This window comes from Aricia agestis, chromosome 10 (genome assembly GCF_905147365.1).
Source record: "Aricia agestis chromosome 10, ilAriAges1.1, whole genome shotgun sequence".
Lineage (NCBI taxonomy): Eukaryota > Metazoa > Arthropoda > Insecta > Lepidoptera > Lycaenidae > Aricia > Aricia agestis.
In genome coordinates this window covers 7,954,097-7,980,848 of record NC_056415.1, presented here as the reverse complement: position 1 = coordinate 7,980,848, position 26,752 = coordinate 7,954,097, and the positions used below count along the sequence as shown (strand labels likewise).

The 26,752-nt window shown below is 41.3% G+C and overlaps 1 protein-coding gene and 2 long non-coding RNA genes across 6 annotated transcripts in view; 2 read left to right on the top strand and 1 right to left on the bottom strand.

The window, feature by feature from the left end:
• Positions 1-26,752, bottom strand: part of LOC121731389 (collagen alpha-5(IV) chain-like) — a 72,079-nt gene that overhangs the window by 1,709 nt on the left and 43,618 nt on the right. The window contains exons 8-42 of one of the 4 annotated variants that reach the window (XM_042120790.1): positions 26,389-26,535; positions 25,169-25,474; positions 22,364-22,513; positions 21,955-22,020; positions 21,547-21,615; positions 19,928-20,077; positions 17,334-17,450; positions 16,895-17,050; positions 16,597-16,722; positions 16,395-16,496; positions 14,582-14,725; positions 13,178-13,306; positions 12,758-12,898; positions 12,430-12,504; positions 12,096-12,239; positions 11,761-11,880; positions 11,181-11,285; positions 9,485-9,586; positions 9,140-9,283; positions 8,708-8,836; positions 8,237-8,407; positions 8,016-8,117; positions 7,714-7,848; positions 7,088-7,189; positions 6,335-6,466; positions 6,092-6,193; positions 5,772-5,924; positions 5,243-5,380; positions 4,469-4,600; positions 4,218-4,319; positions 3,201-3,371; positions 2,438-2,530; positions 2,236-2,328; positions 637-2,079; positions 25-582 (exon numbers count right to left, since the gene is read on the bottom strand). In XM_042120790.1, coding sequence (XP_041976724.1) covers positions 25-582; positions 637-2,079; positions 2,236-2,328; positions 2,438-2,530; positions 3,201-3,371; positions 4,218-4,319; positions 4,469-4,600; positions 5,243-5,380; positions 5,772-5,924; positions 6,092-6,193; positions 6,335-6,466; positions 7,088-7,189; positions 7,714-7,848; positions 8,016-8,117; positions 8,237-8,407; positions 8,708-8,836; positions 9,140-9,283; positions 9,485-9,586; positions 11,181-11,285; positions 11,761-11,880; positions 12,096-12,239; positions 12,430-12,504; positions 12,758-12,898; positions 13,178-13,306; positions 14,582-14,725; positions 16,395-16,496; positions 16,597-16,722; positions 16,895-17,050; positions 17,334-17,450; positions 19,928-20,077; positions 21,547-21,615; positions 21,955-22,020; positions 22,364-22,513; positions 25,169-25,474; positions 26,389-26,535 — 6,249 coding nt within the window. Of the gene's footprint in view, positions 1-24; positions 583-636; positions 2,080-2,235; positions 2,329-2,437; positions 2,531-3,200; positions 3,372-4,217; positions 4,320-4,468; positions 4,601-5,242; positions 5,381-5,771; positions 5,925-6,091; positions 6,194-6,334; positions 6,467-7,087; positions 7,190-7,713; positions 7,849-8,015; positions 8,118-8,236; positions 8,408-8,707; positions 8,837-9,139; positions 9,284-9,484; positions 9,587-11,180; positions 11,286-11,760; positions 11,881-12,095; positions 12,240-12,429; positions 12,505-12,757; positions 12,899-13,177; positions 13,307-14,581; positions 14,726-16,394; positions 16,497-16,596; positions 16,723-16,894; positions 17,051-17,333; positions 17,451-19,927; positions 20,078-21,546; positions 21,616-21,954; positions 22,021-22,363; positions 22,514-25,168; positions 25,475-26,226; positions 26,284-26,388; positions 26,536-26,752 lie in introns of all 4 variants that reach the window. The other 3 variants (XM_042120791.1, XM_042120792.1, XM_042120793.1) reach the window with 3 other exon arrangements.
• On the top strand, positions 3,936-7,762 carry LOC121731390. The gene is made up of 3 exons (XR_006036226.1): positions 3,936-3,967; positions 5,811-5,837; positions 7,744-7,762. It is a non-coding gene; the product is annotated as an uncharacterized LOC121731390 (long non-coding RNA).
• On the top strand, positions 14,599-16,464 carry LOC121731391. The gene is made up of 3 exons (XR_006036227.1): positions 14,599-14,638; positions 16,107-16,133; positions 16,455-16,464. It is a non-coding gene; the product is annotated as an uncharacterized LOC121731391 (long non-coding RNA).

Here is a 26,752-nt window from a genome sequence, read left to right as displayed (position 1 = left end):
GTGTACCCGGCTGTCCTGGTAAACCTGGTTGTCCAGGTTGTCCCTGTGGTCCTGGTTGTCCTGGCTGTCCTGTTTGTCCAGGTTGATTAGGGTATCCTGTAGGTCCAGGGTATCCGGGCTGTCCAGTCTGTCCTGGTTTTCCTGGCTGTCCTGGTATACCCGGCTGTCCTGGTAAACCTGGTTGTCCAGGTTGTCCCTGTGGTCCTGGTTGTCCTGGCTGTCCTGTTTGTCCAGGTTGATTAGGGTATCCTGTAGGTCCAGGGTATCCGGGCTGTCCAGTCTGTCCTGGTTTTCCTGGCTGTCCTGGTGTACCCGGCTGTCCTGGTAAACCTGGTTGTCCAGGTTGTCCCTGTGGTCCTGGTTGTCCTGGCTGTCCTGTTTGTCCAGGTTGATTAGGGTATCCTGTAGGTCCAGGGTATCCGGGCTGTCCAGTCTGTCCTGGTTTTCCTGGCTGTCCTGGTGTACCCGGCTGTCCTGGTAAACCTGGTTGTCCAGGTTGTCCCTGTGGTCCTGGTTGTCCTGGCTGTCCTGTTTGTCCAGGTTGATTAGGGTATCCTGTAGGTCCAGGGTATCCGGGCTGTCCAGTCTGTCCTGGTTTTCCTGGCTGTCCTGGTGTACCCGGCTGTTCTGGTAAACCTGGTTGTCCAGGTTGTCCCTGTGGTCCTGGTTGTCCTGGCTGTCCTGTTTGTCCAGGTTGATTAGGGTATCCTGTAGGTCCAGGGTATCCGGGCTGTCCAGTCTGTCCTGGTTTTCCTGGCTGTCCTGGTGTACCCGGCTGTCCTGGTAAACCTGGTTGTCCAGGTTGTCCCTGTGGTCCTGGTTGTCCTGGCTGTCCTGTTTGTCCAGGTTGATTAGGGTATCCTGTAGGTCCAGGGTATCCGGGCTGTCCAGTCTGTCCTGGTTTTCCTGGCTGTCCTGATGTACCCGGCTGTCCTGGTAAACCTGGTTGTCCAGGTTGTCCCTGTGGTCCTGGTTGTCCTGGCTGTCCTGTTTGTCCAGGTTGATTAGGGTATCCTGTAGGTCCAGGGTATCCGGGCTGTCCAGTCTGTCCTGGTTTTCCTGGCTGTCCTGTCGTACCCGGCTGTCCTGGTAAACCTGGTTGTCCAGGTTGTCCCTGTGGTCCTGGTTGTCCTGGCTGTCCTGTTTGTCCAGGTTGATTAGGGTATCCTGTAGGTCCAGGGTATCCGGGCTGTCCAGTCTGTCCTGGTTTTCCTGGCTGTCCTGGTGTACCCGGCTGTCCTGGTAAACCTGGTTGTCCAGGTTGTCCCTGTGGTCCTGGTTGTCCTGTCTGTCCTGTTTGTCCAGGTTGATTAGGGTATCCTGTAGGTCCAGGGTATCCGGGCTGTCCAGTCTGTCCTGGTTTTCCTGGCTGTCCTGGTGTACCCGGCTGTCCTGGTAAACCTGGTTGTCCAGGTTGTCCCTGTGGTCCTGGTTGTCCTGGCTGTCCTGTTTGTCCAGGTTGGTTAGGGTATCCTGTAGGTCCAGGGTATCCGGGCTGTCCAGTCTGTCCTGGTTTTCCTGGCTGTCCTGGTGTACCCGGCTGTCCTGGTAAACCTGGTTGTCCAGGTTGTCCCTGTGGTCCTGGCTGTCCTGGCTGTCCTGTTTGTCCAGGTTGGTTAGGGTATCCTGTAGGTCCAGGGTATCCGGGATGTCCAGTCTGTCCTGGTTTTCCTGGCTGTCCTGGTGTACCCGGCTGTCCTGGTAAACCTGGTTGTCCAGGTTGTCCCTGTGGTCCTGGTTGTCCTGGCTGTCCTGTTTGTCCAGGTTGGTTAGGGTATCCTGTAGGTCCAGGGTATCCGGGCTGTCCAGTCTGTCCTGGTTTTCCTGGCTGTCCTGGTGTACCCGGCTGTCCTGGTAAACCTGGTTGTCCAGGTTGTCCCTGTGGTCCTGGTTGTCCTGGCTGTCCTGTTTGTCCAGGTTGGTTAGGGTATCCTGTAGGTCCAGGGTATCCGGGCTGTCCAGTCTGTCCTGGTTTTCCTGGCTGTCCTGGTGTACCCGGCTGTCCTGGTAAACCTGGTTGTCCAGGTTGTCCTGGTGTTCCGGTATTACATGGTTGCTCTGGTTTCGTAGGATTTGTTCCTGTGATAAAAAAACATTAGGTTGAGATTTTTTATGGCATCTCTTGTGGCACTGCTCAAGTACGAGATTGAGCTCTAGCAATTTTTTAAATTAGTTTGATGTATCTTAACTTACTAGTACTATTTAGTTTATCGTATAAGTAGGCAATATATTTACCTGGGTAGTATCCGTTGCTACCTGGACCATTAGGACCAGTTGGTCCTCCGGGACCACCTGGGCCTCCTTGGCCACCTGAACCACCAGGTCCACCTGAACATTAGACATCATTTAAATAATTTGAATAAGCATTTAAAGTAAAATTATTATTAATCACTAAGGTATTGTAACTAAAGTCGGATTCTACATTTTTAATTCATACCTGGAGCTCCTGGTAATCCTGGATTTACTTGATTATTAGGACCGGTACCTGGACCAGATGGACCATTGGGAACGCTAGGGCCTCCATGGGAATCTAAAAAAAAACAACATGTGTTAAAATATAAGTGAATGGAATTGCAATTGTGTTAGTAACGCAAAAACTCGATAACGGTTGAACCGATTCTGCTAATTTTAGTCTTAAAATAATCCTTGGAGTCCAGGGAAGGTTTTTAACCCGTCGCACAAACAATGGTCGCCGTCAGTCTCGACTTGTAATAATTTACTATTATTTCTTCAAAAATGCACTTATCAATATAAAAAGTACTCAGTAGCCGATTCTCAGACCTACTGCATATGCATAATATAAAATTTGGTAAAAATCAGTAAAGCCGTTTCGGAGGAGTATGGTAACTAACATTGTGACACGAGAATTTTATATATAAGACTAGCCGTCCCGGTGAACTTCGTGTCACTTTAAAACCTTCCCTGGACTTCTACGAATATATTTTTAAGACTAAAATTAGCCCAATCCGTTCAGCCGTTTTCGAGTTTTAGCGTTACTAACACAATTGAAAATCCATTTTTCTATTAATATAGATAGATATAGACTGGCTGTCTAGGTGAACTTCGAGTCACTTAACTAATGTTTTCTTTTGTGCTTCTTTTTGGATTTTTTTTGGTTTTTATGTGGCTGTGTAATATTTTAACATTTGAATAAAGATGTTAGATTGGAACATTTTATGAATAGAATAATAAAAGTTTACCTGTTTGACCTGGTTTGTTTCCAGGACCACTAGGGTAAGTAGGACCACCAGTGCCACCAGGTCCACCGGGTGAGCCAGGGGAACCGGGGGAACCAGGAGTTCCGGCGGAGCCGGGAGCTCCGGGTGATCCAGGAGTTCCGGGTGATCCAGGACTTCCAGGGGTACCTTGCCCTGAAGAAAATATACTTTATGTTTATTTTATAAAAATATTGTAAATTAAAAACGTCTTTTTTATATATTCGCCGTAATTTCCATTTCATTAGCTATAAGTAAAAATTGGTCGGCTGTAAGTTTCGTACTACATTATCAGAGAGTTTTGTATGTGAAACGTGAAAATGAAAAATACTTTGATGTGCGCGTAGTAGTATTTAGTGGTATAATATGGAAAAAAAGCATACAATATTTAGGTTCCACCAGGGGATCATGTTAAAGATGCGGCCGCGTCCGTACCATACCTTTCTCGAAGCGGTTTCTTGTTCATGTTTTTAGATTGATCTTTATGAGTAAAATACTTATTATGTCAAGCACGGCCAATGCCCATCCCGCTAATAGGGCGCAAAAATCTTCATGTAATATGTAAATTATTAATGATGTAAAACCAAGATTGACGAACACTCTTAACGACATGGCTGCGATGTGCTAACTATGGTCTATGATGTAATTGATAACAATGATCCCTAAGTTAACTGAATGTGAATTAAGTTTCTTACATTGTGGCGGATAGTATCCGGGGCCTCCAGGGCCTCCGGGTCCACCAGGGGATCCGGGTGTTCCTGGAGAACCGGGTGAGCCAGGAGAGCCGGGTGAGCCGGGGTAACCGGGATAGTAGCCGCCCGGATAATAACCACCTTCCCCTATGAAGTTGCCTTCGTGTTAGTCACAAATGGATTGTGAGAGCGAATAGCAAATGTTGCCACGTGTAATGTATGATTGTTATTATTTTGATTTATTGTTCAAACTCCTTTGATGAACAAGCATATGTTATAAAATACTAAGAAGAAATACAGCGATACATACCAGGTTCACTTGGGTTATATCCAGGGATTCCAGGACCGCTGGGGCCCGCGGGTCCTGCAGGACCTCCGGGGCCACCAGGACCACCTGGACCACCGGGGCCACCTAAAATACAGAGACGTTATTTTTATGTTTGTAAGTTGTAACTTGTAATATTATAGGTTGTAGGCGCTTAGTAAATAGTTTCCGCGTGCTAAAATGACAACCACGCCGAAACACGTTTCATTTTTCCTTAAGATAATAAAATTGAATACCTGGTGTTCCTGGAGATCCTGGTTTGTTAGGTTGTTGTGTACCGCTGTCAGATGGTCCAGACGGTTTAGAAGGTCCAGATGGGCTAGATGGGCCAGATGGGCCAGATGGAACATTCGGACCGGTTTGTGGCTCTGAAATTGCATAAGTGTATACAGTCGGTATCTAGACTTGTTTTTAATTTTATTTTTTGTGGATACAAGGACAGTTAAACATTAATTACTCATCGTTTAATTGAAACGCCTAAACAGAATACGACGCAAAGATGCACTAGACGTACAGTAGTATGTGACTTTTAAAGTAAGTATCATATTCATATCCGCGCGCGCGTTTTTTTTTTTTTTTATGAAATAAGGGGGCAAACGAGCAAACGGGTCACCTGATGGAAAGCAACTTCCGTCGCCCATGGACACTCGCAGCATCAGAAGAGCTGCAAGTGCGTTGCCGGCCTTTTAAGAGGGAATAGGTTAATATAGTAAGGAAGAGAAGGGAATAGGGGAGGGAAGAGAGGGGAATAGGGTAGGGGATTGGGCCTCCGGTAAACTCACTCACTCGACGAAACACAGCGCAAGTGCTGTTTCACGCCGGTTTTCTGTGAGAACGTGGTATTTCTTCGGTCGAGCCGGCCCATTCGTGCCGAAGCATGGCTCTCCCACGTTTGTATTTAACTCATTTATTTGGGTACTAAATGAGGCCTAAATAAATATTATGTAGACGATCAATGAATGAAGACACAATATCATATTATTAAAGTCAAAAATATTTTTTTCGCATACCTGTTTGCCCTGGTTGGTAGTTTCCGGGACCACTGGGGCCGCTAGGTCCACCAGGTGAGCCGGGTGTACCAGGAGATCCGGGAGATCCGGGAGATCCGGGAGACCCGGGTGATCCAGAAGATCCAGGGGTTCCTTGCCCTGGAAGAAATATTAATGGCGTGTATTGCAGTACGCTACTATTAGCGACATCGTCATCAGTTGGTTGGTTGGTTGCAAAAGCTCGAAAATATTCGTTTAGACAATGTGAAAATGATAAATTATATGTTAAAAAACCAACATTGCTGAACACTTTTAATGTAATGCTGCTATGTAGTTTTTGTTCATGAAGGGATCGTTATGACTATAATATGTGCAGCACAACCAATGCCCATCCAGTTAATAGGGCGCAAAAATGTTCATGTAATTTGGAAATAATTAATGATGTCCGTATGTAAAACCAACATTAAGAACACTTTTAACGACATGGCTGCGATGTGTTAAATTTTAACAATGATCCCCAAGTAAACTAAATGTGAATGAAGTTTCTTACATTGAGGCGGATAGTATCCGGGGCCTCCAGGGCCTCCAGGGCCTGCGGGTCCACCAGGGGATCCGGGTGTTCCTGAAGAACCGGGTGAGCCAGGAGCACCGGGTGAGCCGGGGTAACCGGGATAGTAGCCGCCCGGGTAATAACCACCTTGTCCTATGATATTGCCTTCGTGTTAGTCACAAATGGATTGTAAATTCGAACAGTGAATGTTGCCACAAGTAATGTATGATTTGTTACTTTGATTGATTGTTTAAGCCCCTTTGTTGAACTAGCTATGAAATGTGTAATAAAACTTTTAAAAGAAATACAGCAATACATACCAGGTCCACTTGGGTTATATCCAGGGCTCCCAGGACCGCTGGGGCCCGCGGGACCTGCAGGACCTCCGGGGCCACCAGGACCACCTGGACCACCGGGGCCACCTTAAACACAAGACGTTATTTTTATGTTTGTTAGTTGTAATATTAGGCCCTGTCTAGTACGAGTATCTAGTGTCTGCATGCTAAAATGACAACCACGCAGAAACCTGTTTAATATTTCCTTTAGATAATATAGTTCAATACCTGGTGTTCCTGGAGATCCTGGTTTGTTAGGTTGTTGTGTACCGCTGCCAGATGGTCCAGACGGTTTAGATGGTCCAGATGGTCCAAATGGACCAGATGGACCATTCGGACCGCTAGGGCCGGTTTGTGGTCCTGAAATTGTATAAGTGTATACAGTCAGTGTATATACTTGTTTTAAAATTTTATTTATATTGGATAAAAGGACAGTTAAACATTATTATTTATGGCCTAGGATTAATTCATAGAAGGACCTTCAACGAGCTGGTTAATGGATGAAAAGTATTTTATATTCAATTACGTATTTCAATAAATTAATTGCAAGTGGGTTGCCTAAAAAATTTCAGTCCAGAATAAAAAATAAAAAAAAACAAAAAAAAATACATTTTTCTGGTTTGGTTAATAGACAAATTCCATACCAATTGAAAGTATGAAGCCCGTAGAATACCGGACCGGTACTAGTATCGATTTACCTGTCTACCCAAGTGTTGTGACAGGAACAAAATAGACAACCTAACGTTTTCATATTCTATATCCTAGGCCATTATTACTCATCGCTTAATTGAAACGCCTTAACAGAATACAACGTAAAGATGTACTAGGTGTGTGACTTTTAAAGTAAGTAGCATATTCATACCCGCGTTTGTATTTAACTCATTTATTTGGGTACTAAATGAGGCCAAAATAAATATTATGTAGACGATCAATAAAGACAAATCACATATTATTAAAGTCAAAAATATTTTTTTCGCATACCTGTTTGCCCTGGTTGGTAGTTTCCGGGGCCACTGGGGCTGCTAGGTCCACCAGGTGAGCTGGGGGTACCGGGAGATCCAGGAGATCCAGGGGTTCCTTGCCCTAGAATAAATATTGAATGCGTGTATTTATTTCAAATTCGTAAGTATAACAAAACTTTTTCTTTCTCTTATCATATACATAATCTCTTATCATATTATACATAATGCACTTTGTATCAAAATGCATTACTGTAACAACTCTAAATGCAATACGCTACTATTAGCGACATGGTCATTAGTTTGTTGGTAGGTCGCTATAGGTTGAAAATATTTGTTTAGACGATATGGAAATAACAAATTATATATTAAAAAAAAACAATATTGCTGAACACTTTTAATGTTATGCTTTTATGTAGTTTTGTGTTCATGGTTTTGGAGTGATCGTTATGACTATACTACGTGTAGCAAGACCAATGCCCATCCCGCTAATAGGGTGCAAAAATGTTCATGTAATGTGGACATTATTAATGATGTCCGTATGTAAAACCAAGATTAAGAACTGCACGACTTTTAACGACATGGCTGCGATGTGCTAACTTTTGACAATGATCCCCAAGTTAACTGAATGTGAATGAAGTTTCTTACATTGTGGCGGATAGTATCCGGGGCCTCCAGGACCTCCGGGTCCACCAGGTGTTCCTGGAGAACCGGGTGAGCCAGGAGCGCCGGGTGAGCCGGGGTAACCGGGATAGTAGCCGCCCGGGTAATAACCACCTTGCCCTATGAAGTTGCCTTCGTGTTAGTCACAAATGGATTGTGAGTGCGGATAGCAAATGTTGCTAAGTGTAAAGTATGATTTGTTAGTTTGATTTATTGTTTAAATTCCTTTGTTGAACTAGCTATGAAATATGTAATAAAACTTTTAAAAGAAATACAGCGATACATACCAGGTCCACTTGGGTTATATCCAGGGCTTTCAGGACCACTGGGTCCCGCGGGTCCTGCAGGACCTCCGGGGCCACCAGGACCACCTGGACCTCCGGGGCCACCTAAAACATAAGACATTATGTAGCCTCTAGAACCCTTGTCCAGTATCAAACGAAAACCACATAAAACTTCATTAATTTTCAAACTTGTTTTATAAACTTTCTTTAGATAAAATTAGTACCTGGCGTTCCTGGTAATCCAGGTCTGTTAGGTTGTTGTGAACCGCTGCCAGATGATGGACCAGATGGTTTGATTGGTCCAGATGGGCTAGATGGGCCAGACGGGCCAGAAGGTCCAGACGGGCCAGAAGGACCGTTCGGGCCGTTCGGACCATTAGGGCCAGTTTGTGATTCTGAAATCGCATAAGTGTAAACACATATAATCTAGATCAATAGACTTTAACAGTTTATATTTTACAGGGGATTGATAGACAGCAAAATATTTTTATTCACAAAAATGTGTATAAGTGAAACGCCTTAACATAATACAACTCAGATCAGCACGAAGAGTTTTCAACTACGTAACATTCACATTCACACTCGTATTTGTGTTTTGTTTCATTTGTTTAAGTGTTCTAAATGAGACCAAAATAATTGTGTAAAGGATCAATGAAGACACACAAGTCAAAAAATAATTATATTTTTTTACTAACCTGTTTGCCCTGGTTGGTAGTTTCCGGGGCCACTGGGGCCGCTAGGTCCACCGGGTGAGCCGGGGGCACCGGGAGATCCGGGAGATCCAGGAGATCCGGGAGATCCGGGAGATCCAGGGGTTCCTTGCCCTAGAAGAAATATTGATTGCGTGTATTTATCTAGATTTTGTAAGTAGTTACTACAAAAAAATATGATATATTCTCGTTTCCGAGATGATAATTTGTATCAAAATGTAATAAAGTCTACTACTCTACTATAAAGATTTTATTTGCAGCGCAATTAATTGCAATGCCGCTACTATTAGCGGTAAATAATAATATTCAATCCTGCATTATGGAAATGACAAAATATGATGCGTTTGAAAACCAAAATTATCGAATACTTTGGAAGACATGGCCGCTATGTACTTAAATGACTATGATATTTCTTACATTGTGGTGGATAGGATCCGGGGTCCCCAGGACCTCCGGGTCCACCAGGGGATCCGGGTGTTCCTGGAGAACCGGGTGAGCCAGGAGCGCCGGGTGAGGCGGGGTAACCGGGATAGTAGCCGCCCGGGTAATAAACACCTTGCCCTATGAAGTTGCCTTCGTGTTAGTCACAAATAGAATGTGAGTGCCAGCCAATAGTGAATGTTTTACAAGTGATGCATGATTGTTAATTTGGAAATGGAACTCTTTTCGTCGAAATCTTTACTTATATTAAAAATCATTAGTGGATAAAAAAAAAAATGAAACATGTAAGAACACTTGGGAAAGAAGAACAGTGATACATACCAGGTCCACTTGGATTATATCCAGGGCTTCCAGGACCGCTGGGGCCCGCTGGTCCTGCGGGGCCTCCGGGGCCACCAGGACCACCTGGACCTCCAGGGCCACCTAAAACATAAGATAAGATAAGATAAATACTCTTTATTGTGCACACATAATATTATAACAATTTAAAGACATTTTTTTTTAAAACACAAGTATAACACAATGGCGGCCTTATTACTAATTAGTAATTTCTTCCAGGCAACCACGGGTAGAGGAAACATATATATTAAATAAGGTGAATGTGCCATAAACAAATACTATATAATATTAAATATACAAAATGTAATAAAGTACATAATATAAATAAATACACACATACACATGTACATAATAAATATTAATCTAAAATACATACATACGAACATAAATAATTTATAACAAAGTATGGAACATTTTTATGTAATTGTGATATTTTATCAATATATAAATAATAATTATAAATAATTGTATCGATAGCCAGGAAATTTAAGTGGAGCAATTATCATTATTAGCAATAGTAAGAAAGTGTTGCTTGACCAAGGTCTTAAACCGACTTAAAGTTTTAGTCATTTTTATATCTCTAGGTAAGGCATTCCAAAGTTTTATTCCAGTAATAGTGAAGGAGGAACCATAGAATTTGGCGTTATGTACAGGCATTTCTAAGAGCAAATTAGACACCGACCTTAAATCCTTAAGATCCGCCCGTCGAAATAAGAAAATATTTTTTAAATATGAAGGTAAATACGGGTCGTGTATAATGGAAAATACAAGAGATAGTACGCGAGCATCCCGTCGAAGACGAATAGGCAACCACCTAAGCTTGGCGCGGTATTCGGAGATGTGGTCGAATTTTCGAAGGCCGAATATGAACCTTATAGCAAGATTCTGCAAACGCTCGAGCTTGTTAAGCTGGCCCTCTGTTAGATTCACAAAACAAGCGTCTGCATAATCAAGTGTAGGCAGAAACAGCGATTCAGCAATCTTATTTTTTGTGGGAATGGGAAGTAGGTAACGTAGGCGAGATAGAGAGTGCCAGGTTGCGTATATTTTCCTACTGATCTCTTTAATGTGTTGTGTCCATGATAAAGTTTGGTCGAGGTATACTCCTAAATTTTTAACTACTTTAGTAAAGGGAACTACAACGCCATTCACGACCACCTGAGGTAAGCAATTGAAGTCAACCCTAGATATTAGCCCAGGACTACCAATGAGTATTAACTGAGTCTTAGCTGGGTTAATAAAGAGACCATGGCGTTTACTCCAATTACAAATTATGTTAAGGTCACTGTTTAATTTGTGGATAGTGGTATGTATGTCATGTGGGGACGACTGACAATAAATTTGGAAGTCGTCAGCGTAAAGGTGAAAAGATGAGGATAGCGATTGGGTGATGCTGTTTATAAAAAGCGCAAAAATCAGGGGAGACAGCACACCACCCTGAGGGACGCCACCAATAATCATGGACAAATCGGAAGCAGTATTAGCTACCTTAACTCTTTGTCGACGCCCCACAAGGTAGCTGCGAAATAGCTCAATTACTTGAGGTGACGTTATTTACGTACATAAGACGTTATTTGAATGTTAAAGGCCTTGACCTATGAATTGTCCGCGTGTTTAAAACCACAACCACACAGAAACCAATTTTATCGTTATATTTCATAATAGATAAAGCAAATACCTGGAGTTCCTGGTGATCCGGGTTTGTTGGGTTGATATGAGCCGCTGCCAGATGGTCCAGATGGGACAGAAGGACCATTTGGACCGTTAGGACCAGTTTGTGACCCTGAAATTGCACATACACATAATATTTAATGTCAATTGAAGACATCTGTGGATAAAACGGGTAACTAACAATTACGTATTTTTGTATTAATGGAGGCTTTAGGAACGGGACAGTGATTTGAAATAAAAAAAGTGAATTCTATGTATAGCTAGATGATAAAGTAGGTAAGTAATGAGGTTTGTGCAAATTATAAGGGAAAAAATTAGTAATTGCTCTTATTTTTAAGGTTAGTTAACTCACTTCATCCACTCATGTCTTCAATTAACATTACACGAACGAACATAATAATTAAAAATGTATATCCAAAACTATCGTTGTTTTTAAAAACAACGATAGTTTTGTTACTAAAACCACTAAACAGAAAACAATACAAAGCCGTACTAGTAGCGTAAATTTTAAGCTACATCACACATCAATGAAGATACAATATAATTTAAAGACAAAAATAATAAATTAGTTACTGAGTAGACCTAACCTGTTTGCCCTGGTTGGTAGTTTCCTGGACCACTGGGGCCGCCAGGTCCACCGGGTGAGCCAGGGGTACCGGGTGATCCGGGAGATCCAGGAGAGCCAGGAGACCCAGGGGGTCCTTGCCCTGAAAAAAAATTTGTTACGTGTATTGTTAGTGGTTTTTATTTGCAATTGCAGTTTAACGAAAGAAAACAACTTTTGTTGTATTCCTTCGTTCAACTTAGTATCAAAGTGGTACAGTTTCATTATGATAATATTAAGACTTTATGTGCAACATGAGCTATATTCGTGTATATTATTATATGGAAATGTCAAATGGTGTTCAATGATATTTCTTACATTGTGGCGGATAGTATCCGGGGCCTCCAGGACCTCCGGGTCCACCAGGGGATCCGGGTGTTCCTGGAGAACCAGGTGAGCCAGGAGCGCCGGATGAGCCGGGGTAACCGGGATAGTAGCCGCCCGGGTAATAACCTCCTTGACCTATGATGTTACCTTCGTGTTAGTTACAAATGGATTGTGACTGCGAAAAGTGAATGTTGCATGATTGTTAATTTGGTGATTAATCGTCCGTTTTTGACGAAATCCTTACTTAAATCGAAATTCATTCTTGCATAAAAATTCTTATGAAATGTCATAATAAGACTTGAGAAAGAAGAATAAATATACATACCAGGTCCACTTGGGTTATATCCAGGGCTTCCAGGACCACTGGGGCCCGCTGGTCCTGCAGGACCTCCGGGGCCACCTAAAATATAAGACATTATTTCTAGTACCAAGTGTCCCCGTGCTACAATGACAACCACGCAGAAACCCGTGTCAATTTTACTAAATATACTAGCTGACCTGCAAACGTTGTTTTACCATATAAATTATTTCTAGTATCAATGTCACAGACCAATTGTATAATCCGCCGTATTACATTACGGCTAGCTGATTTAAAAAAACACTGTGACTGTGAGAATTTTATATTCTGTTATTATAATAATTATCATTAATACCTGGTGTTCCTGGAGATCCTGGTTTGTTAGGTTGTTGTGTACCGCTGCCAGATGGTCCAGACGGCTTAGACGGTCCAGATGGGCCAAATGGTCCAGATGGACCAGATGGACCTTGCGGACCGTTAGGGCCAGTTTGTGGTCCTAAAATTTCATAAATGTATACAGTTGTTATCCAGTCTTGTTTTAAAACTTTATTGTAGATAGAAGAACAGTTAAAAAAAATTATCCACAAATAAAGCGTTTTAGTGAAACGCCAGAAACGCCAGAATACAACACAAAGCTGCACTAGAAGTGTAACTTTTAAACATTATTCATACTAGTAGCGGTTATATTTAACGCTTGGGTACTAAATGAGGCTAAAATAATTAATATGTTGACGATCAATCACATTAAAGTCAAAAATATATTTATTTCACATACCTGTTTGCCCTGGTTGGTAGTTTCCGGGACCACTGGGGCCACTAGGTCCACCAGGTGAGCCGGGTGTACCGGGAGAACCAGGAGATCCGGGAGACCCGGGAGATCCAGGAGATCCTGGGGTTCCTTGCCCTGGAATAAATATTGATTGCGTGTATTTATTTCAAATCCGTAAGTATAACAAAACTTTTTTCTCTTATCCTATACATAATATACCCTTATCCACTTTGTATCAAAATGCATAATCACTGTAATAACTTTGAGTGCAGCACGCTACGACACCGTTATTAGGTATTAGCGACATGGTTATTAGTGAGAGCGTCCGTGGTCTAATGGGTAGACCTTCGGTTCGCAATCCTAGAGGGTGCAGGTTCGAACCTGGGTGGAGGCGTGTATCTATGAAACATTTTCTGATCTCAAGTATATAATACGGACGCTCGTACGGTGAAGGAAAACATCGTGAGGAAACCAGCACATAGTTGGTCCCAGACGTATTGACTAGTTCTTTCCTCTGGACTAGGCCGACTATGATGCGAGAATGCCGTATGCGCTTGGGCAACCATACGGACATTTAAAAATCTTAGGCACTACAGTATTTGAGGAGTGGTTACTTCGCTCTGAAAAATACTGTATAAATTATCCACAAAAGGCCTAATTTTTATTAGTTGGTTGGTGGCAACAGCTCGATAGTTTTCGTTAAGGTGCTCCCTCAGGCCTCACCAGGAGCATTCTCGTCGTGTAATGTAACATTATAGATTCGTCTTTGAGCATTGCATTACAATAATACCTCCCTGACTGACGAGCATTCGTGTGTAATGTAACATTTAATAGAATTGGCTTGGAGCATTCCATAGCAAGTTGACTTCACTGTCACATAGTATTACAAGTAATTGTATCAAGATATAACACATTGTATCATAACAAAATACAAGGTGCGCATTGTAATGCTCGGTTCTCCTCCCTCACTGATTAATGCTCGACTCTGTAACTTTACATTAAAACAAGCAAAATATGTTCCCGGCGAGGAAGCACTTTTAAGGCAATAATATTATGAAAATGACAAATTAATAATTAAAGTATATTATGTTAAATAATAGTTTTATGAAAAATAAAAAAATACATTTTTTTTTCAAAACAATTTTAGCAAATTATTGCATTTTCATTGGCTCTTAATACGTATGAAAAGTTTCGAATTAATTAGACTACTGGACATAGGTAAAAATCGTGCTCAAAGATTCCGTTACATACGAGTACAGCCAAACTTATATAAAAGCGAAGATTTCCAAAAACTTTTAATGATATGCTGCTTTACATAATTTTCATGTAACTAATAATAATTATAAGACTCAACAAACTGTGTAATGATATCTGGACACCGATTAAACGATAAATTGTGATATTTCTTACATTGTGGTGGATAGGATCCAGGGCCTCCAGGGCCTCCGGGTCCACCAGGGGATCCGGGTGTTCCTGGAGAACCGGGTGAGCCAGGAGCGCCGGGTGAGCCGGGGTAACCGGGATAGTAGCCGCCCGGATAATAACCACCTTGCCCTATGAGTATACCAAGTTGCCTTCGTGTTAGTCACAAATGGAATGTGAGTGCAAATAGTGAATGTTTTCACGAGTAATGCATGACTGTTAATTTGGAAATGGAACTCTTTTGGAAAAAATCTTTACTGACATTAAAAATCGTTAGTGGATAAAAATTCTTATGAAACATGTAATAACACTTGAGAAAGATAAACAATTATACATACCAGGTCCACTTGGATTATATCCAGGGCTTCCAGGACCGCTGGGGCCCGCTGGTCCTCCAGGACCTCCGGGGCCACCTGGACCTCCGGGTCCACCTAAAACATAAGACGTTATTTGAATGTTAGAGGCCCTGTCTAGTATCAAGAATCCCGAGTAAAATTTACTTTAGATATATATATATATATATATATATATATATATATATATATATATATATATATATATATATATATATATATATATATATATATATATATATATATATATATATATATATATATATATATATATATATATATAATTAATACCTGGTGTTCCTGGAGATCCTGGTTTGTTAGGTTGTTGTGTACCGCTGCCAGATGGTCCAGACGGTTTAGATGGACCATTCGGACCGTTAGGGCCAGTTTGTGGTCCTGAAATTGCATAAATGTAGATATACAGTCGTTATCCAGACTTGTCTTAAAACTTTATTTATTGTGGATAGAGGGATAGTCAAACATTTTTATCCACAAACAAAGCTTTTAAGTGAAACATATTAACAGAATACGCAAAGCTACACTAGGAGTGTAACTTTAAACATTATTCATACCAACGTTCATATTTATCGCTTGGGTATCAAAATATGAGGCCAAAATAATAATTATGTAGACGATCAATGATGACACATAATATTAAAGTAAAAAATATTGTTTTTTTCACATACCTGTTTGCCCTGGTTGGTAGTTTCCGGGACCACTGGGGCCGCTAGGTCCACTAGGTGAGACGGGTGTACCGGGAGATCCGGGAGATCCAGGACTGCCAGGAGATCCAGGAGAGCCAGGAGATCCAGGTGGTCCTTGCCCTGAAAAAATATTGTTGGATGTATTTTTTTGTTCCAATTTCATAATGTCTTTTATTATATTCTATATTATTATATTTTCATTGTGTTCTCCTATACTTAAAATCAACGTGCATTTTTATGAATTTATGTGCAGCATGAGTTATGACCAATGACGATCCCGGTAAAAGGTGGTAATGACCAATGGGGTTTGAAAATATAATTAAATAATATGAAAATGACAAATGGCGTGTGTAAAAACCAAAATTTCGAAACTTTTTTAACGGCATGGATTAAAGTTTAATCATTAAACGATGTGATATTTCTTACATTGTGGCGGATAGTATCCGGGGCTTCCAGGGCCTCCGGGTCCACCAGGGGATCCGGGTGTTCCTGGAGAACCGGGTGAGCCAGGAGTGCCGGGTGAGCCGGGGTAACCGGGATAGTAGCCGCCCGGGTAATGCCCTATGAAGTTGGCATCGTGTTAGTCACAAATGGATGAGTGATTGAACAATGCATGATTGTTGTTTGATAAAAAGATTAATATTTTTTTGTCGAAATGCAATTACTTGATTTGGAAACTATGTATGCATGAAACATTATGAATCATACAATAATGACATTTGAAAGAAATACAGCGATACATACCAGGTCCACTTGGGTTATATCCAGGGCTTCCTGGACCGCTGGGGCCCGTGGGTCCTGCAGGACCTCCGGGGCCACCAGGACCACCTGGACCTCCAGGGCCACCTAAAACATGAGACAGTATTTGAATGTTAGAGGCTCTGTCTAGACTCTAGTACCAAGTGTCCGCGTGCTAAATTGACAACCACTATTATATAATTAATACCTTGTGTTCCCGGAGATCCTGGTTTGTTAGGTTGTTGTGTACCGCTGCCAGATGGCCCGAAAGGATTATTAGTTGAAGTTCCTGGTTTTCCGGGATAGGGACCACCTGGATTGTAGCCACCTGGACCTGTAAAATAACAATCATTTTAGAATAGAATATAATATTATGTATGTATTTAATATATTATGGACTTGCATAGGTTTCACAGTACGCTCATCGTGCCTATAAAAATAAATTATAAAATCGTTAAGTGCGAACAGTAATGTAAAAGCTGACATGCTGTGAACAATGCGCTTACCTGTTTGCCCTTGATTCGGTATTCCATTAGGACCCTGGGGTTCACCTGGACCGCTGGGACCACCGGGACCGTTAGGACCAACGGAGCCACCGGGACCACCTGGTCCACCTGGGCCTCCTGGAGAGCCTTGATTACCTGGATAGTAACCACCTTGTCCTGAAAAACAATATTTATATGAGGAATTTAAAATCTTTAATAGACATTAAATTACTTTACATGTGTTAATTATTTAAGTATATTATTTATTGTAATCTAAAAGCTAAAAATTTATATATTTATACCTATAAGTAGGTAAATATCTTTATACAACGGCCGGGGATAAGGGCTGCAACCCCACAAAATTCGGGTAAAGTTACTGAAAGCTCACGTAAGCCTATCGGTTCTAGCAACTTATTTTTATTTTCGTGTATTTTGTATATTAGTTAAGTAAAATATTTACCAGGTCCTGGTTTGTTGCTACCACCACTAGGGCCGTTAGGTCCACCTGGGCCACCGGGACCACCAGGACCTCCAGGGCGGTGGCCCTGTGAGCCTGGAGCACCTGGGTATTGTGGTCCTGAAAAATATTTTACACTTATTTCGTTTTAATCACCTCGAACAAGTTAGCTTATTATCTTTCTGTGGAGCCTGTTTAACTATCATTATAAAAAAGGATATAGTCTTAAAATAGAATAAAAGTGAGTTTCTATGTAACCCTATTTTAAAATGTCTGGTATAGCGATATGGTAAACCCATTTATAGTATACTAGAGATCGCCCAATGGTCGAAATTCGACCTTAAATTTAATTATAAGTTTCAATGCTAATAATATTCTATTACCAATAAAATATTATCTTTCTTCTTCTTTTGGCTCCCCGTTTAAAGTATTGACTATTTCAGATTTAATAAGAAAAAAACCGGCCAAGTGCGAGTTGGACTCGCCCATGAAGGGTTCCGCAGCAGCAATAAGGTTTATTTCTATGAAATCAAAAGGTTTTTGATTTATTTTTTAGTTGATTTAATGAAAGTTAAATTAAGGTTTACCATTTATGACGTATAAAAAACTGCTTGCTAGATCTCGTGCAAACTAATTTTTGTTGGTAGTTTTTATAGTAATGTACATCATTTATTTTTTTTAGAATTATCATGCCCTTTACTTTAAAAGTTAGAGGGGGACACACATTTTACAACTTTGGAAGAATATCTTTTGCAAACTATTCAGGTTACAAAAAATAAATTAGAAGCCTCAATATGATTTTTGAAGACCTATCCATAGATACCTCACACGCATAGGTGAGATGAAATTTTTTTTTTTTGTTTCAATTGTACCTATGGGGACCCCTAAAAATTTTAATATTTTTTCCATTTTTGCATCAAAATCTTAATGCGGTTTACAGACTACATCTTCTTACCAAGTTTCAATAGTGTAGCTCTTATAGTTTCGGAGAAAAGTGCCTGTGACATACGGACGGACAGACAGATAGACATGACGAATCTATAAGGGTTCCGTTTTTTGACATTTGGCTACGGAACCCTAAATAAATAATAATCCATTTATAATTTGACAACAGACTTCAACCATAAATAAAAGAGTATAATTCGAGTGTATAGGCTTGTCATTCAAAATATAGTAGTGTGCACATTGTAGTGTGTGTAATGTTTTATTTATTAAAATAAGATGTGATAAAAGCATAATTTTAAAACAATTGGCTCGATGCACTCCTTCTCCATATAAACTATAACTGTATGAAATTTCATGCACCTACGTTTCCTCATTTTTCGTCAAAAGGGTCCAACTTCCAAGGTTTTTGTCTCAAAAAAAAAAACAAAACAAAACAACGTAAAATAGGAACTGATTTGCCTATATTTATTTATTTATAAATTATTTATTTGCATTATAAACAATATAAAATAGTATTTTAAAAGCATAAAACCGACTTCAAAATTGTACGTAATTAAGAATTAAAATCCCCTATCTCAAAAACTACTGAACCGATTTTGATGATAATTGCGGTACTCCCTAAGTTGAACAATATTACAACAAAAAAGGAATCACGTGCGACGCTGATATAAACTAACATATTATACGAAAACTGCGGCAGTTCTGGAAATATAACACATATACGGGTCGAATTGATAACCTCCTTTTTTTTGAAGTCGGTTAAAAATGACCTAACGTTGTTATAATTTACATACCTCCTCCAGGGCTATTAGGTCCGTAAGGTCCGTTAGGACCGCTGGGCCCGCCAGGACCGTTTGGACCGTTAGTCCCGGATGGCCCATCGGGTCCATTGGGTTCGTTTGGTCCGGAAGGTCCATTAGGTCCATTGGGTCCGTTTGGTTCGGAAGGTCCATTAGGTCCATTAGGTCCGTTTGGTCCGAAAGGTTCATTAGGTCCAAGACCGCTAGGGCCAGTTGGACCGGAGGGTCCATTGGGTCCATTAGGTCCAAGACCGCTAGGGCCATTTGGACCGGAGGGTCCATTGGGTCCATTAGGTCCAAGACCGCTAGAGCCATTTGGACCGGAGGGTCCATTGGGTCCATTAGGTCCAAGACCGCTAGGGCCATTTGGACCGGAGGGTCCCTTGGGTCCATCAGGTCCGTTAGGACCGCTAGGCCCGCTAGGTCTGTTGGGACCGGTTGGTGCGTTAGGTCCATAGTTTCCATTGCTAGGCCCGTTTGGTCCAGTAGGTCCATAGTTTTCATTTGGGTGCCCAGAACTTCCTGGGTAATAACCTCCTTGCCCTAGTGAACGATGAGTTTGGTTAGTATAGGTTAATACCACACAAAGGTTTTGGCTGCGCACACCGTGTATGGTAATCGATGCATGTTATCAACTACTAATACTGTAACATCTGCTAATGCTAATATTATATCACTGTCTGATCGCTTATCTAGAAATTAGAACGGAGGAGTGTTCCCGGGCAATAATTTCCTAGACTTAGCGAACGACGGGGTTGGGTTAATATAGTAGGTTAGTAATAATAATTAACAGACGCTGTGTAATTAACAGCGCATGCTTTGGCCACTTATTTCTAACTGTTGAACATTTACCTGGTCCAGTCTGTCCCGGATTGTAGCCTGATCCTGGGCCGCCTGGACCGCCTGGACCTCCTGGGCCACCTGGGGCTCCTGGTGAACCTGGGGCTCCTGGTGAACCTGGGGCTCCTGGTGAGCCTGGAGATGGTTTGTAGCTTCCTTGTCCTAAAATTAATATTATTAAGCTAAGCATAATTAGGTACATATTTATTTTTAGGTTTCCGTACCCAAAGGGTAAAAACGGGACCCTTTTACTGAGACTTCGATGCCTGTCTATCTGTCTGTCTCCAGGCTGTATCTCAAGAACCGCTATAGCTAGACTTCTGAAAATTTCACAGATTGTGTATTTCTGTTGCCGCTTTATCAACAAATACTGAAAACAAAATAAAATTAATATTTAAGGGGGACTCCCATACAACAAACGTTATTTTTTACCTTTTTTCTCGTGTCCAATATTGGCAACAGCTAGGCACTTGAAATTTTCACAACATCCTTAATTATAATAATTTTGTAATTTTTTATTACTTCTTATATATAAAATTCTTGTGTCACAATGTTAGTTACCGTACTCCTCCGAAACGGCTTTACTGCATATTCAATAGGTCTGAGAATCAGCTACTGGATACTTTTTATATTGACAAGTGCATTTTTTGAATAAATAATAGTAAATTATTACAACTCGAGACTGACGGCGACCATTGTTTGTGCGACAGGATAGCGATGGACGTTGCCATGTTGCCATACTTATTTAGACACTTCAATATATATATTTTTTTTATGAAATAAGGGGGCAAACGAGCAAACGGGTCACCTGATGGAAAGCAACTTCCGTCGCCCATGGACACTCGCAGCATCAGAAGAGCTGCAAGCTGCCGACCTTTTAAGAGGGAATAGGGTAATAGGGGAGGGTAGGTAAGGGAAGGGAAGGGAATAGTTGAGGGTAGGGAAGGGAATAGGGTAGTGGTTAGGGGATTGGGCCTCCGGTAAACTCACTCACTCGGCGAAACACAGCGCAAGCGCTGTTTCACGCCGGTTTTCAGTATATAATAAAATCCAGGGTGAAATACTTTATATGGCAAAACAACATTTGCCAGGACAGCTAGAAATGAATTTTTTTTAATGAAAAACTGGGACGGAATAGGGAAGGGGATTGGGCCTCCGGTAAACTCGCTCACTCGGCGAAACACAGCGCAAGCGCTGTTTAACGCCGGCTTTCTGTGAGAACGTGGTATTTCTCCGGTCGAGCCGGCCCATTCGTGCCGAAGCATGGCTCTCCCACGTATAATAAAATAAAAATAAAATAAATATTTAAGGGGGGCTCCTATACAAAAATCACATTTTTTCCTACTTTCGCTCTATAACGGTACGGAACCGAACCATTCGTGGGTGAGTTCGACTTGCACTTGGCCGATATTTTTCATACTTAGGAAGTATTTTTTATCAATATGGTATAATTATGGTAATTAAGAAAAAAAAATGACGTTATTAATTTCTCATAATGGAGTTAAGAGTATAAACATAATATTATTAAAATTGATTCTGAAAGGTCTAAGATTTTTTTAATTACCTGGTCCTGGCTTGTTGCCACCATTTTGACCACCTTTGGCCAATTATTATAATTGTTGAACATTTACCTGGTCCCGTCTGTCCCGGATTGTAGCCTGATCCTGGGCCGCCTGGACCGCCTGGACCTCCTGGAGCTCCTGGTGAGCCTGGAGCTCCTGGTGAGCCTGGAGCTCCTGGTGAGCCTGGAGCTCCTGGTGAGCCTGGAGCTCCTGGTGAGCCTGGAGCTCCTGCGCCAGGTGATGGTTTGTAGCCCCCTTGTCCTAAGAGATAATATTATTGAGCTAAGCATATCTTACGAAAATCTAGTCGTTATATGAGCATTTATTATGTGTAATATTATTATTATTTTGTGCGCTTAAAACTAAAATCAAATCATTATGTCAGATTTCTTAAAGGTCTTAAATTTTTTTTATTACCTGGTCCTGGTTTGTTGCCACCACTTTGACCACCTGTACTGCCAGGACCACCGGGTCCACCTGGACCACCTGGACCACCAGGAGATCCTGGAGAACCGGGTGCGTTTGGTTGATAAGTGCCTTGTCCTGTGGTTAAAAAAAGCGTTACAAAAAGTAGTTTGTCAGCTTCCAGCATAGCTTGTTTGACTACAGATATCTTAAAGTGGGATAAAAGTGGATTTTCCATGTAGTGGTTTTTAACCTATTTCACGAGTGAATGTTAAGATCTAGCGACCAGATTATTCTATTTGACCAAATAACCTTATTAATAGTTAATTATCGCATCCGTGTTCTTGTATTTGTTATGATTTTATTCTTTCAAATATACAGGTGTTTACTGTCTGTGTAATTGTGTACCATATTATGTCGGAAGTCCAGACTCGTAATGCAGTTTAGAATGTACACCATTTTTGATTTTGATATTTTTTACCTGGTCCAGGATGATAGCCACCACCTGAAGGACCACCAGGACCGCCGGTGCCGCCGGGACCTCCCGGGGAACCTGGTGTACCAGGAGTTCCAGGTGTACCAGGAGAACCTGGCTTGCCAGGAGTTCCTGGGGTACCCGGATAGCCTTGTCCTGCAAAAAGCAAGTGATAATAATTATTGTTAATATTAAAAAATGTTTAGTCATAATAAATGGAAGGAGAAGGCAGAAAAGTGGATTTTTTTTCAATACACGTTTAACAAAAATATAAAATGTTATATTTTGTAAAATGTATGTTAAACGTAATTGTAACGACAATCACTCAAACTAGGCGAAGCCTATACTGCAATAGGGGAATTGCTAAGAATATAAACAAAATTAAAAAACAAAACAACCTTATATGAACTTATTTGCCTTTACTATATTAAAATGGGCTAACATCATAATAATTTACATACCTCCTCCAGGTACATTAGGTCCGTAAGGTCCATTAGGTCCATTGAGCTCATTTGGACCGTAAGGTCCATTAGGTCCACTAGATCCATTTGGGCCGTTAGGTCCGTTTGGTCCGGAAGGCCTATTTGGTCCACTGGGTCCATTTGGGCCGTTAGGTCCGTTTGGTCCGGAAGGTCCATTAGGTCCACTTGGTCCATTTGGACCGTTCGGTCCGTTTGGCCCGGAAGGTCCATTAGGTCCAAGACCGTTAGGGCCATTAGGGCCATAAGGACCATTTGGACCGGAAGGTCCATTGGATCCATTAGGTCCGTTAGGACCACTGGGTGCACTAGGTCCATTGGGACCGGTTGGTCCATTGGGTCCATAGTTTCCATTTTCAGGACCGTTGGGTCCATTAGGTCCATAGTTTTCATTTGGGTTACCAGAACTTCCTGGGTAATAACTTCCTTGCCCTAGCGAACGATGAGTTTGGTTAGTACAGGTTAATAACGAAAACACATAAAGTTTTGGCGACATCGTTATCAACGACTACCAATAACATACAACAGCTGCTATTGTTAATATTATATCACTGTCTGATCGCTGATCTACAAAAGGTGTTCCCAAGTAATAATACCCTAGACTTAGCGAACGACAGAGTTGGGTTAATATAGAAGGTTAATAATAATTAATACACACTCCGTAATTAATTAACAGCGTACGCTTTGGCCAATTATTTCTAATTGTTGAACATTTACCTGGTCCCGTCTGTCCCGGATTGTAGCCTGATCCTGGGCCGCCTGGACCGCCTGGACCTCCTGGAGTTCCTGGTGAGCCTGCAGTTCCTGGTGAGCCTGGAGCTCCTGCGCCAGGTGATGGTTTGTAGCCTCCTTGTCCTAAGAGATAATATTATTGAGCTAAGCATATCTTACTAAAATCAAGTCGTTATAATATGAGCATTTATACTGTGTAATATTATTATTATTAGTAGTTGGGGAGGGGAAGAGGGGATTTCGGGAGTAGCTCGAGCGTGTCAGATTAAGCTTGCATAGGCTTCCGACATGTGTCTAGTTATCATGGTAAGTATAGAAATCAGATTTCTCACGTGGTAAATTTTTTTTTAAATATTGAAATGTCGTCGGATCTGTCAGTTTAAGATAGGGGATGTTTAGTTTACCCCAAACAGAGTAGACAGAATGATAGAGTATGTCGACTTAGAACTGATGTTGAAATTTTTAAATTTGACGTATTTTGACGAAAATCGTCGCTAGGGATGTTAACTTGTTACCTACGAATTTAAAAATATGACATATTCGATGGACGTGTTCCTCTTTGGTCGTATTGTTGTTTGTGTTTTGGCACATGCGATTAAAATTGTCAGAATCCAATTTTGAAATCTTTATTTTAAATATTTAAAAATAAATTATATCAGCCAGCGCGAGGCACATTCCGTTCATAATCCTAGTGAAACCCGACGAATTTGACAGATATTGAAACCTGTCCGCTTCTTTGCAGTCGAACTACTGGTAGTTATGTCTATTGTGCCCCAAAGAAGCTTCCATGTAAAGCAATGACGATTCAAAAGTTATTTAAGCCTGTAGAGACATTTTAAAATATAAAAAAATAAAGCTTCATATTTTCTTAACTAAGCTTCGCAGATATTTTATTTTGCACTAAACTAAATGATTTCGTCCTTGTTGTCTAAAATATATTTATAAGCAATTTTCTGAATATATTTTCTTATTCAATATTTAAAATGGCTGCAGTTTCTGAGCCCACCGCTAAAATAAACAAACGCTCTTAATATTTTTTTATCAGCTTTACCTAATGTACAAAACCTACTAGGTCTCCATGACGCTCGAGTGACTACAAAATTAGCACCTTCCCCTCCTCTACTATAGTGCGCTTAAAATTAAGATAATATCAAATCATTATGTCAAATTTCTTAAAGGTCTTAGATTTTTTAATTACCTGGTCCTGGATGATAGCCACCACCTGAAGGACCGCCAGTACCACCAAGACCGCCGGGACCTCCCGGAGAACCAGGTGTACCAGGAGTTCCGGGTGTACCGGGAGAACCGGGCTTGCCAGGAATTCCTGAGGTACCCGGATAGCCTTGTCCTGCGAAAAACAAGTGGTAATATTGTTAAAATTAATGTTTAGTCATAATGAAAGGAGGAAGAAGGCAGTATAGCGGACAATTATTTTCCAATATAGGTTTAGAAAAATATAGCACATAATAACTTAAACTAGGCGAAGCCTACTGTAATAGCGGAATTGCTATTAATATACAAATAAAATTGCAAAAACAAAACAACGTTAAATAGGAACGTATTTGCCTACAATGGGCTAACATCATAATAATTATCATACCTCCTCCAGGGCTATTAGGTCCGTAAGGTCCATTAGGTACAATGGGTCCATTAGGACCGTTTGGGCTGTTAGGTCCGTTTGGCCCGAGAGGTCCATTGGGTCCATTACCGCTAGGGCCATTAGGGCCATAAGGACCATTTGGACCGGAAGGTCCATTAGGTCCGTTAGGACCGCTGGGTCCGCTAGGTCCGTTGGGACCGGTTGGTCCATTGGGTCCATAGTTTCCATTGTTAGGCCCGTTGGGTCCATTAGGTCCATAGTTTTCATTTGGGTTACCAGAACTTCCTGGGTTATAACTTCCTTGCCCTAGCAAACGATGAGTTTGGTTAGTACGGGTATTAACCGGGTATTAATTGGCGGCGCACACATTTAGGGTCACTCGGTAAAATCGGAGGGGGTTATCAGTGCATGCTATCAACAACTACCAATAATACAATAGCTGATAATGTTAACATTATTTTACCATTTGATCGCTGATCTATAAAATTAAATTCTATTTATCTCACCCAAGACCCAAGACCCTTAAAATCAATTTCTCAGCGTACCCCTTCCATTTTATTTAACCGAGTGATCTGAAAGTTGTAAACGGCCTTTAGGCAGTTATTAAAGTCCTGCTCACGCCTATATAGGTTTATAGCATATTGTCATGTGAAGTACTGGTCAGATTAGTGTGAAAGCCCGAGAAAAACTAAAATGGCTGCCATTTTACAACCTTGAGAGAGAAAAAGTTTGAGAGCCAATTTGTCGATAAAATATGACATAGATCATGACACTAAAGGATCAGACACCGGTGTCGGGACACATTGTATAATTTCATTTTTTTCTCGTATATTTATTAAAAAAAAGCATGCCATTTTATCACTAGGTTATCCTTTTTCAGATTGACACAAGTGAGCCTGCATATCCAGCTTATGTTATAACACTTTAGTTGAATAATAAGAAGATCGTTAAGTATATTTTGGTATTAAGATGTTATTCACCTGGTCCCGGATAATATCCTGATCCTGGGCTTCCTGGGCCCCCTGGACCCCCTGGACTACCGGGGGTTCCAGGAGCACCTGGAGTACCAGGGCTTCCAGGAGCACCGGTCGTTCCTGGGTAGTAACTTCCTTGCCCTAGCGACCGACGGGTTGGGTTAATGTAGGTTAGCACACATTACACAATGTAATTAATTAACAACGCAAGCCTTGGCCGGTTTTTTATTATTGTTGAACATTTACCTGGTCCTGTTTGTCCCGGATAGTAGCCTGATCCTGGGCCGCCTGGACCGCCTGGACCTCCTGGGCCACCTGGAGCTCCTGGTGAACCTGGGGCTCCTGGTGAACCTGGAGCTCCTGTGCCTGGAGATGGTTTGTTGCCCCCTTGTCCTAAAATGAATATTATTAAGCTTAGCATAATATAACATATTCGTTTTATACACATAAAAGTATATTGTGAAGTAACCGTACATTTTTCCGGAACAAAATATATCCTATGTTCTTTTTCGGGACTCAAAGTATCTTTATACCAAATTTCAGCAAATTAGGTCCAGCCGTTTACGCGTGATGTCGTGACCACGCGAAATATAACGTTCCGCGCAGCTTC